The 12,497-nt window shown below is 39.3% G+C and overlaps 1 protein-coding gene across 2 annotated transcripts in view; it reads right to left on the bottom strand.

The window, feature by feature from the left end:
- The window catches only part of LOC107092902 (kalirin-like), an 84,715-nt gene that overhangs the window by 68,519 nt on the left and 3,699 nt on the right, over nucleotides 1–12,497 (bottom strand). For both annotated transcript variants that reach the window (XM_015387605.1, XM_015387606.1), the window contains exons 2-3: nucleotides 1,386–1,464; nucleotides 1,134–1,301 (exon numbers count right to left, since the gene is read on the bottom strand). In XM_015387605.1, the coding sequence (XP_015243091.1) occupies nucleotides 1,134–1,301; nucleotides 1,386–1,464 (247 nt within the window). The remainder of the gene's footprint in view (nucleotides 1–1,133; nucleotides 1,302–1,385; nucleotides 1,465–12,497) is intronic.

Raw genomic sequence — 12,497 nt, 5'->3', positions numbered from 1 at the left:
TCACATCACGCCTCTGATCTTTGATTACGGTGTGGAACAGCCAGGTTCAGGGATCTGCTTCCTGCAGGAATAAACTCCCCAACTGTTCGGCGAGGGAGGAGCTGATGCCCGGACAGCAAAACTCACAAGGATTAATCAGAGATGCAAAAATCAAGCCAAATACTATTTTGTTCATGATTTATTTTGAAGAATGCAAAGTATTTAAAGAAATGGATAGAAGCTTAAAAAGTTGATTTCTCAGGACAGAGGCCACTTATGACCATTAATATCTTGGGGCAATGAAAAGATGACGGGTTTAAATGAAAATGGATTAAACAAATTAAAAAAACTCTGGCATAAATGTGTGAATACTAGTGGAAGTTTGTCAATTTAGGAATTCTGCAGTGATTAGCAAAGTGTAAATAATGATTAAAGGTAAATAGACAACGTTTTGATCCAAGGTGTGAAACAGGAAGTTAGGATCTATGGTGAGTTTGGCCACCTTCCCTAAAGCTGCTGGAGAGCCGAGCTCTGAGACTAAAATCAGAACTCAAAGATGAACGAGCCAAAACCTCGTGAGATCCAAGCCAGCTAAAGTTTCTGTGGGCGTCACATGCTTTCTTACTTGTTGTTGGATGAAGTTTTTTCTGAAGCTGTTTTTCCACACACTGCTATTCCACTAACCGACTTTAAAAACATTATATTATATAATATATATATTAAAACATCCAAGTACTGCGGCTTTACCAACTACCAGCCCCTGCCTTTCTACCACAGGACGACGTTTAGCCCAGAAGCTGCAGCTTCTGAAACCTTCTACAGTAAACAATCCAAAAATATGAAGCCTATAAATCCATTTCTGCTCTCTGACCAGAGAAGCAGAAGCAGGGAACTTTGCTTATGCTAAATATTTCTTCTTAATAAATGTTTAAAAATAGAAATAATAAGATGAACCAATAATCCATACATTATTTATTTTCTATAGTTTTGTTTCTTCTACATGCTGCAGGTCACAGCCCAGCGGTTTCAGCTGCAGCCAATCAGATCACAGCAGGTAACATCCAACGCTCCACTCATTGCATCACAGCAGTCAGTCAGCAGAGAGAGTTGCACGTTTCACCGCGAGTGTTCATGGAGCAGACGGCTCGTCCTACCTTTCCCTGAGCTGAAGAAGCAGTCCATCTCCACACTGGATCGCGAGTGAGACACACAGAGAGCCGAGCTGGGAACCAGCCCCTCCTGAGGGGGGCTGCGGTCGGTGGTCCGGACCAGACACCAGCCGGGCCGCTCCGTGGGCCGCTCCAACAGCTCCACGGTCTGACCTGGAGATAAGATGAGACAGATGTTAGCTCAATCTGTAGAAATCCCACCTGGATCTCCAGGAGGAATGTGCGGCTCGGCCTCACCTGTGCTGATGGACAGCTCTGTGCTGCATCCTGCGGTGAAGTCCTGGAGGACCACCGTCAGCTCGCATCCCCCAGAGAGCTGCAAGCAGAGAGAATATGACATCACAACTAGTGGAGCAAAGATGTCCAATCGGTGCAGATAGCCCACTACAGCCATGTTTGCCTTCCAGGCGTATACATCGTTTCTACATTTTAGCTGCTTTCTACCCCACGTCCTGATCTCCACCCCCCCGCTGAAGATGAACAGCAGCAGCATGGATGAAAGGACCAAAGCACCATGAGGATACAGAGCTGGTTTGACTTTATACACCGAGCAAAGCGTCAGCGACTTCTTTACACGACTTTATCTCTAATTTACAGCATGGTGGCAGTGAGCCGAATTGGTCAGAGAGGAAAATACTTTCATTAATGACCAAGACGCCCCCGATTATATTTATCTCCACTCACACTGAATAGAAAAAGGACCAAGCCCATACCTGTATCTCAATAACTAAATTTACAGATAAATGGAGCTAGAATCCAGCAGGTCTCAGAAATCAAGTATCTAGGATTAATACTTGACTCACAATTGAAATTTGACAGCCACGCAAAAAAAGTGTCCAGAGTAACAAAAGCAAACTTATACACATTCAAACTGATTAGAGATTCCCTAGCGTTTCACGCTGCTCACAGTTTTGTGTACTCCATGATCTTTTCCCATATAAGTTACTGCATTAGTTCTTGGTCACAAGCCACAAGCACTATCAAGCCTCTTCAGATGATATACAATAGAGCTATAAAATCTTAGATAAAAAAAAACAATCAGATCCCATCACTGTGTTATACTGAACAATTTAAAAATGCTACATTTCGAGAACTTGAACAGAATTTGTTCTGTTAAAACTGGTTTACAAATGCTTGCATGATAAGGCCCCTAAGGTTTTGAATGACTGTGTAGTTCATCTCAGAGCTGTGGGCTCAGTCACAAGAGGAGCTCACAGTGGAAACTGTCAAGTACCCGGATGCAAAACCTCTTTCGGTCAATCAGCTTTCACTGTACAAGGCACCAGAACATGGAATACATTACCTGCAGAACTGAAGGAGAGTCAAACTGGGTCCTTTTTAAACATAAACTTAAAGACTTTTTATTGAGAGGACAGACATGTGAACATTAATAATCTAAAGTACCTGATCTTGTTTCTGTTATGTTTTAGTGTGTAATTTGTTCTGTTGTTTCTTGTGTACAGTCTCTGTGTTTTCTGTAAAAGCCTAACTGGGAACAGGCATTGAGAATTGGCCTTAGCTAAAAAGTTGTAGTGTGTGACATGATTCATGAAACATACCCACTGTCCCTATCAAATAAACAAACAAACAAAAAAAAAAAGTTTCAGAAGTTAAGAAGTGGCAATGAACACACAACCAATCGGAACTGGCTATAACCTTTCAAATCTCTCTGAAAAATTCTAATTTTTTATTCCCAGTTTTGTTTTGCAGTCGCTGACCGGAAGTACAGTAGTAGCCATTCAAAATTTCCCCACTTTCTTTGATGGAAACTTGGCTGGTCCCCTACAATTCCTTTTAAAACAACAATATTTGTACTAAAATTAGAATCACACAACTTTAATAATCCCAGAAGGAAATTACTTTTATGACACCATATTATTTGTGTCATGATTTGTAGACATTCAGATCTAAAGAGAAGAGTCATCTCCTGGTCAGACCCTGTAATTCAGTGAAAGGGAGTCAGAGCAAAAAAATATGCAAGAGGGGGTCACTCCAGTGGCTGGAAGTTGGAGGCGATTTCGCAAAGAGTTGGAGGGAAGTGGGCTGCCATTCGCAGTTTGACTGGGAAGGGCCATTTGGAATGACTGCTACTACAGAAGCTGGAAACGACCAAAATCTGAAGGAGAGTGACCAACCATCTGTAAGGCTCAATGTTGATTAAAACGTGACCAGTCAGGCTTCCTGTCATGATGACGATTGGATTATACGATTCAGACTCATCTTTGTGTTGGAAACTCTTGTTTTCTACCAGATCGATACAAGATCTGCCTCTAGCTTTTCATGCCTAGAAATATAAGCCTTAAAGATAACTTCACCCATGTGTGTATCAAACCAATCAATCTTGAAAAACAAAGAAAAGAAACGAAGGGTGGGGGGGGGGGTCATGGCGGGTTCTCAAACAGAACGGCACACACCAAAGAGCTGAGGACCAACAAGTGCTTGGAGTGACCTCTGTAACCCGTGTTAATGTTTACCACAGGCTCTGGAGAATGAGGCTAAAGCACTGCTCACAAGCTGTAGAGCCCTGAATCAGCCTCATGGCAGCGGCGTAAACAGGAGGCTGCAGTCACTTTATCTCTGAGCTGTCAGGAGGAAACGCTTCCACCTCTAATATCCAACAAATGCTGCCAAATATTCCCCTGCATGTCCAGACGGAGTTAAACTCTTATCAGGAACCCATCGAACGCCTGCGTCTGTTTTAGAAAACCTTAAAGAACTGAAAGGCAAATATTAACTAAATAAAATAAAAAATGTTGAAATATTTCCAGTTTCTTTTTAAGACCCCATCAAAGAAAAGAGGAGGATTCACATTTAGATAAATGTATAATTTCCTATTTTGGAAATAAAAACAGGACCTGATACAAAATAAATAAATCAGAGCAACGTACAGTAGAGCCGTCTCCCAGTGACGCTGCATCCATCAGCAAAGATAAAAATGAAAGATTTATGAGCTAAACAATCCATATGGCTTTTTGACTTGCTGCTGACGATATTCTAGAGGTTATGGTTCATTTTACTCTCAGTTCTGAATAGGGGTGTAAATAATAATCGTTTTATATCGATGCATCGATCCAACAACCGACGATCTGATGCATCGATACGTCCGCAAGAGAATCCATTCATGTTTTTTTGTTTTTTTTCCTCTGGTCTATTTTTATCCATTTGCTCCTGGGCGTAATTCTCCTCCCGTGCTGCGGTGGCGCTAAAACTATTTTGCCCTCCTACCTCGCTTCCTGGTTATACCCTTACAGTAGTGTGTTGCAGTGAGCTTGATGCAGACATTTTTGAATTATGCTCAATATTGAAGCGTGGTCTGAGCTACACGCTGTGGATCTAGATACGGCCGAGGAGGAGAGGAAGTGGGGGGCGAGTTTAGTCCGGCGACGGAGGGACATGAGGGCCAAAAAGAGCGGAGATCCAGGTGGGTAAAGGAACCCAGCGTTCTTGCGCACTTCGCTCTTCTAGCACGTCAAACTTCATTAGTTGTTTTCCGCAATTTCGGTCATAAAAACAAAACAAGGCAGCCTCCTGTCTGCAGCACTGTCTGCGGTCAGCTACAATTTGGGAGAGGTGCAGCGGAGCGTCTGTGGAGGGGGCGGCACGTCTGAAGCCGAGGTATTGCATTGCACTGATTCTGTGCAGTATTTTTGCAGTATTTTTTGATGCAACTTTTCTACTTCTGTTATTTGCTGTTGTTTCTAAAATAAAAAATAAAATGCATAACAATATTACAGCTTTCATAGATTTATTTCAAACTTGAAACTTGAAAAAAAAAGACTTAATCGATTAATCGAATTGTATCGTGGTGTATTCTTGAGTATCGAAAATAATCGAATCGTTGGGTCATGAAATAGATACTGAATCGAATCGCCATGATAGGTGTGATTTACACCCCTAGTTCTGAAACAACATAGGCTTAAAAAAAAGATATTCGCTAAAGAAACGTCTTTTCATTGATCCAAGCTGCTGGTATTTAGTCATATCCAAATCAGAGAAATGTGCATTTTCTGATCTCCAATGAGGATTTTGTGTTATAGAAAACTGGGACAGTCATTCTTTTATAACAGGTTTTAAAATCCTAAAGGTGAGCTCTACTTCAGCTGAATTTATTATCAACCCTTTGTTTCTGAGAAGGGTTGGCAGGAAAGCAACCAATTAGAAATGTGTGCTGTAGAAACATCCAGTGAGGAGCACAGAGCAGGTTAAACCAGCCTTTAGGAGCATTCATCCAGAAAGGAGCTTTTCCACAACAGTCCATCAGCAAAAGGCTTTAATGTATCAGGATAGATCTCCTGCTGTAGAGGAGCTGACCGTATTTCTGAGTCCAAGCAGTGAAGAAACCAGACAAAGTGCTAGAAAGTGTGAATCACTGAGGGTTCAGATGGGGCCATGTCTTCCTCCGCCTTTTGCTCCGTTTTCCCTGTTTTGGAAAATGTTAGGTGGCGTTTGTGTGTCTCTGCGTGTGTTTGATGTCTGCATGCGCATGTTCTACATACGTGTGAGCTGGGCTTAAGATCTCCTAGCAACAAACACCGTTTGCTTCTATAAAGGTGAACTTCTACCTGACAGATGGCCACACACACAAACACACACACCCCGACACACACACGGTTGTTTTCACTCCTTCTGGCTGGTTAGAGCTCAGCTCAGGTTAAAGAGGAACTGCGCTCTGAGTCCAACCAAACTGTGTGCTGCTGGTCACACAGAGCTGCAAGCACAACAAACCCCCTAATCCAGCTAAAATGTATAAGCTCCACTTTATACTGCCATATACTACCTACAAATCTAGGTATAAATACTAAAAATCTATTCCAACAAAGGAAACAATTTATCCTAAATGTTTGACTTCAGATCAAGAATCAGCAAAAACCACAGAAGAAGATATAATGGATTCAGTTCAACTTATTTCTATAGCGCCAATTCACAACACGTCATCTCAGGTCACTTTCCATTTCACCAGATCATCCAGTCAGATTGATTCAAAGTTTTCTATCTAAGGAAAATCTGCTGATTGCATCGACTCATTGACTGGAATGCAATCCCTCACACTAAGCATGCTTGTAGTGACAGTGGAGAGGAAAAACTCCCTTTGAACAGGAAGAAAACTGCAGAACCAAACTCAGTGAGAGCGGCCATCTGCCGAGGACGACTGGGGTTCAAGGAGACAGACGTGATGGACAGATTTAATAATGGCTATATGGTTTGACAGATGAGTTAATGAAAGAAGCTAAAGAAGGAATGGAGGGCTGGATGGATGAATTGGTAGAAGGATCAATGAGTTATCAGCTGGGTGGAGATGTAATCTGGTTTGGAAGTAGTTAAAAATGTTAATAAGTTCATATTGTTTTCTCACATCCTGCATTCATTTTAAAAGATTTGATTTCCTTCAGATATAGAACAATTTAACTTATATATAAGAGCTGGGTTACACTTCTGCATTTTAGATTTTTAACTTCTAAGCTTCTCCATTTTCATTCGTTATTATTCATGACAGATAAAAATAAATGAAATACATCTTCAGAGCCGACTATTTGACGAATGATTCAAAATGAAAAGGCACAAACGTTCTGCATCTTCATAATCTTTTGATAATTGATGCAGGTCCCTCCTCTACATCGGTTTTTGAAATATTTAACAATAAATGCATTAAATAAAAGTGGTCCTCCTAATTGTCAATCACTCTGGTAATATTTTTACATAACACCATTCTAAATGTTAGTTACCATTTTTACTTACTGGTGGAGAGACTGACGTATTGGAGAAATCACAAATATTCTTTTGGAAAGTAAGCTTGTATAAGCGATGCAAACAGCAACTTTTAAACAGAGCGTGCACGAGGAGAAATGGGCTCGTGCATGAGTTTAATAGGTGTTCCCTCTCAGGAGCGGGCACAGGGTTGTGCATGTGCATTTTTTATTTTTAAATTGGAGAGGGCAGATCTTTTTTAAAATTTCACAAAAATCCTTTGCTATACCTTTAAATATACCACTGAATTGTGAATTGCACATTTAAATGCTAAAAAATACTTTATAAATAAAGAATAAACTAACTTACTTAGCTTTTTATCTTAAAAGGTTTATCTATTCATAAATATAGAGTAAAATTATATGGATTTTTAGGGGGTCAGACTGTTAGGTTGTCATTTTTGGGGTCACAGGGTGAGATGTTTTGTCAGCCCTGCCTGTAGAGGGATTAAACTTACCAGGTACAGGAATCTGTTTTAGCTAATCTGTAACTCAGGATGGTGAAACAACTGCAGAACTCCATTTGTTGAAAGAAATAAACTGTTTTATATCCATTTAGGTCTAACTGGATGGACAGAAAAGGAGGAACAATGAGAGTAATACTCAAAGATGTGTGTATTTTAATCTGAGGCTTTTCCCAGAAATTTACTGTAAAAATCATGACATTTTTATTCTGGATAAAATATAAAAGATGCCTTGTGCATAATGTAGGTAAAGCTTTGCATCATCTCTCTGTAGGTGAAAGAAATAAAGACTTATCTGCCTCCGGCATCGTGACTTAATGATTTAATGATTAAACAAAACCCGCAGCTAATTGAACAGATGAATGTTGGGATTATGGAGCGGCTGAGTCCACCACCCCAGCACAGCTGGTGAAAAGGAGTTCCTGTGTTAGACTTTAGGTTGCAGAGCCGTGCTGCTGCACTAAAGCAGGCGGCACAACAAGTTCAGCCCATCATAGAGGTAGAACAACTTCCTGCTACTGGGTGCCGCCCATAAATCTTTTACTTCTAACCAGGATCATTGCAGCTAACATTCACCCCTTGATGAATGTGGAAAGAGGTTTCTTATTTTGAAGACTGTTGAAAACTAACAAAAAAATATCACATTTTTGATCTCTGAGCACATAGAGTATTCATGTGTTCCTTCATGTAATTTGAGGAGCTTCAGGGCTCGATTTGTCCTGTTTTCTGTAAACACCAAGCAAAAGTGGAAGCATCAGATGTTGACGTTGAGCATTTAATAATGATCAAATAAAAATGTTTAAACTTCATCTTGCAGATGGTGTTAAACTTCTGGAACGTTCAAGATCATCAGCAGATTATAGTTTATGCCTTGTTGCTGCAGCAATGTGACTGGATTTTACCTCCATTTCATTTTCAGACTGATCCAACTGGCTTGTTTTGTTTGGGACGGTGGGAACTCTGCTCTGCCTTCATGTCATGTGACCCCCCCCCTCCACTGTTTACTCCATACACGCATGCGTGCACATGAAAGCTTGTGATGGTCATATGTTTCACTAGCAGACAGCCCAGTGATGAGATGGAGAAACTGGAACATGTGAACATGTCGAAGTCATCTCCTGATGCAGATTTATTTCTAACAGATACGACTGCAGCCCTCATTCATCAAAGCCAGCAAATATGGTGGGCTGGTTTATTTAGTCAAATATTACCCAACCTCTGGCTCACTAACAAGTTTGGCAGGATAATTTACACCCAACGTCTCAGAATAAGGACTTTATCTCCAAAGCTTTGGAAGACTGCACCATTTTACTCATTATGACATTTTAATGTTTACCATGGGAGCCAAAAATCTGCTGTTTAAAATACTCGGTGGATAAAAAAATAAAAAAAAATCCTTTTTATTAACACAGTAAAAGTTTTTATTTTTATTTTTTTTTTTTAGTTTTACCGGTTCAATTTTAAAATCAGTTTGGAATATTTGAATGAAATAAAGAAAAACAGTCTGATTTCTATAATTAATAGATTGATTAATTTATGCAACCGAGTAATAGTCTTTCAGATTTGCCTGTAAACAACAAAACAAAAAAAACTGATTCATAACAATCAGGCCCGATATCAAAGAACATTAGAGCTCAATCTCTAGGGGCAGATCTTTTCAGTCTATGTCTATGATAAATTTCTGTTTTTTTAAACGGCTCTTGATCAGCCCTAAAGTATTTGATCTATTAAATATAATCAATTAAATCCCTAACACTTCTAGATTTGTTTTTTCCCAACACACTCTAACTCCCAACCAGTGGTGGAAAGTAATAAAAGTGCATATTTTGAAGTATCTTTAATTTAGTTCATTTATTGGGGCGGTACTTATAACTTTCACTGCACAACATTTCCAAGTCAGATATTGTATTTTCTACTTCACCCCATTTCCAGGAAGCTGCTAGTTACTTCTTTTGGTTCAGCTTAGATTTGTAATTCCTTGTTTTTGTCTTGAAATGTAATTCCAACATGGCGGATAGCAGCCTGTAGGACAGACTCCACAGACTTCCACAAATGTGAGAAACTCAGAGCAGATATTATTTGAAATCTATTAATTTTATTAAGGCGTTAGTTGTTCAGCAGGATTAGTTCTCAAACATCAGAGTTGTAGTTTCTTTGTGGTAATAGATTTAACCTTAAAACTTTAAGGTATTTTAACTCTTCACTATAATGTTATTCTTATAGATTTTTCTAAGGTCCACATTCGTGTGACTATTTTTTCTATAAACTCTTTGAGAAAAATCAAAACGTTCCCGTTTTCTTTTTGGTTTGTTTTTAAATAAGAAATAATGATCCAAAAAACCGTTCTTATCATTTAAAGCCATCTTTATGCTGAAGTTCTTTCTAGGTGGTGTAGAATCTGTAGCAGGTGGTTTCTGAACGCTACAAGGTTCTTTAAAATAACTGAAAATTAGACAAAAATTACCAATAGTAGAAAAAATGTATTCATATATTTGAATACTTAAGTATTTTAAGTATCTTAAGTGCGTACTTCAATACTTTAACTTGAGCAGATGTTTGAGTATTTGAGTAAAAATTTATAAAAGTATCTATACTTGAAGCAGTACTGTCAAGTACTTCAGTGTATTCTCATTATCAGTTCGTATGAAATTGTACGAAAAGTGATGCATTGTATTTCGTAGGTTTTTGACGTTTTTTCGTCGTATTTTGTTGTATTTTTACGTCTTGCTTCAAGACAAGACATCAGTGTGCATGCGTATCTTACACACCATTCAATAACATAACATTTAAAATACAATCAACCCTAACCCTAACATACAAAACAGCAAGCAACCTAGTGAGAGACATCATGAAGTAATTATTGCACTGTTGAAAGCTCGCCCGTCCCAGTTCCGCTGATCTGCTTTTTTCGTCTGGCTGGCTGCACATGCGCACCGATATGTTTTTTCAAGGAAAAACGTCAAAAACCCACGAAATACTGTGAATAACTTTTCGTACGATTTCATACGAACTGATAATGAGAATATGTTGAGTACTTTGATGCTTGGTCAAATCCTGCATCCTGAGCGACAGTGATGCACAGAAGGGTTTACAAAACGTCAATTATCGATGAGTTGGGAGTGAACCTGCTTAGTTTTCAGGGTAGAATTTGTCCCGTAAACACAATTTACTGAGTGTATGACTTCCTTTTCTGACCATTTAAACATTTCAAGGTGGCTTTTAAGACATACATGTGTACATTCATACATACATCATAATTACCTCTCTACATACAAGAATGACATCTCTCTAAAAAACAAAACAAAAAAAAGTGCTAATAACATCAAGGCATCAGAAAAGTATTGGACGCTGATATCAAAATTCAAAGACTCAGATGTTCCTTTTCTGGTCTGTTTTGTTTAATGAAAAACTGCTAGGGGGGGTTGAAGTCAACCAGCCACTTACCCAAACCCCTGAATTATTGCTCAAATGCACAGGATAGGGATTTCAGACAAAGGGAGATCATTCAGCAGTGATGATGCTTGAAATATAAACTAAAACAGAAAGACTTTAAAGAGAGTTTGTTTTATTGTAAAGCTCCATGAGAAAATTTGTATCACGAATTAGTTCCATATGTAAATGTAAATCCCTTTATTATCCCACAATGGGGAAATTCACTCTCTGCATCTAACCCATCCTGTTGGGGAGCAGTGGGCTGCCATTGTGTGGCCCCCAGAGAGCAGTGTGGCGTTAAGGCTTTTGCTCAGGAACTGGAGGCTGTGGGGATCAAACACAGTACTCGCAACCTTCTCAGAGCACAAGAGCACTGCACTAACCACTAAACCGTCACTCCCCCTATCAATAAAATAATGGAAGAGTCCAAAAGAGGTTTCATAGCACTGCTTTAGGATCATGACAAGCTAGTGTGGTGATTCAAAGAGTTTAAGTGACAAATAGTTTATTCATAACTAGAGTGGCCAAGCAGTAGTTTTCAGAGATAATGGCTATAAAGTTAATGTTGTCTTTGAAAGCATGTCTTTATGTGGTAAGCGCAAAACTTCATTAAGTAAGGTCTCCCTCCACATTTATCAACACAGTAAAGCTTTAATAAGTCTGACATGATCAGTATGGCATTTAAATCCACACCAGTTTGTAGCAATCAGGGGGTACTGGGGTCAAAGGTAAATGTTCTCATACTCCTTTTAGTGCAGCTAACTGAAAAAGGTCCCTACCAAATCGAATCAGTCCTTCTAGCTTGTATAAGAGTGAAGATATGAGCAACAAGGCTCACTAAAGATAAAAACAAAGGCCTTAGTGAACACTATTAATAAAAATCTACCACTTGTCATATGACCTCACCAGCATGCACACACACGTACTGTTAGAGGTTTCTGAGAATAATTCAGTGCTCCAGCAGCTTCACGTTTCAAGTCAATGTGAGGAACATGAGCCTACACCCAGCAGACTGCACTAGTTGCTCACAGGATGGGATGTTGAAGTGACCAGGGTACACCAAGGTCTGTGATGGCTTTAGATAGCCCAATATGGCCCCAGAGAGAAAAGAAGAGGAGGCAGGTTCACAGCCTGACAGAAATGAAAGCTTTGTGTTGGTGCTCTTTATTAAAGATAGAGTGGAGGATGTTCATTTTCCAAGTGGATCGTCAAAATAAGTGTTCCTCCTAATTGTTTGTAAAACTAACCACCCTGTTTGTAAAAAGAAGCGCTACTGCAGGTCATTCATCCCTGCTGCCACCAGACTCTACAAAGCAGAACGGCAATAACTTGTGCAATGTAAAATGTGCAATTACTATTTAATACCCTGTGCAATAACCTGTTTCTCTATATTTGACACCCAGTCCAATAACTATATATAAATATCCATCTATTTAAATACCCATGTAAACACCCTGTGTAATAAACCTGTATAATAATCCTGATTAAAAAAAACTGTTGTTTGTATATTGTATATATAGTGTATACTGTATATATCCGACGCACCTTTTTCTTCCTTTGGCACCTTCTTCTCTTTTTGACTATTTCAACTGATGTAACGAGTAAATTCTTCCAATGTGAGTGCAATAAAGTCCATCAATCATTTAATTGTAAATCATTCTGGTGATGTATACTAGGGATGCACGATATTGGGATTTTGGCCGATATCC

This window comes from Cyprinodon variegatus, unplaced genomic scaffold (assembly GCF_000732505.1).
Source record: "Cyprinodon variegatus isolate N-32 unplaced genomic scaffold, C_variegatus-1.0 Scaffold399, whole genome shotgun sequence".
Lineage (NCBI taxonomy): Eukaryota > Metazoa > Chordata > Actinopteri > Cyprinodontiformes > Cyprinodontidae > Cyprinodon > Cyprinodon variegatus.
The sequence above is the reverse complement of the archived record's forward strand: the minus strand, read 5'-3'. Positions and strand labels throughout refer to the sequence as shown.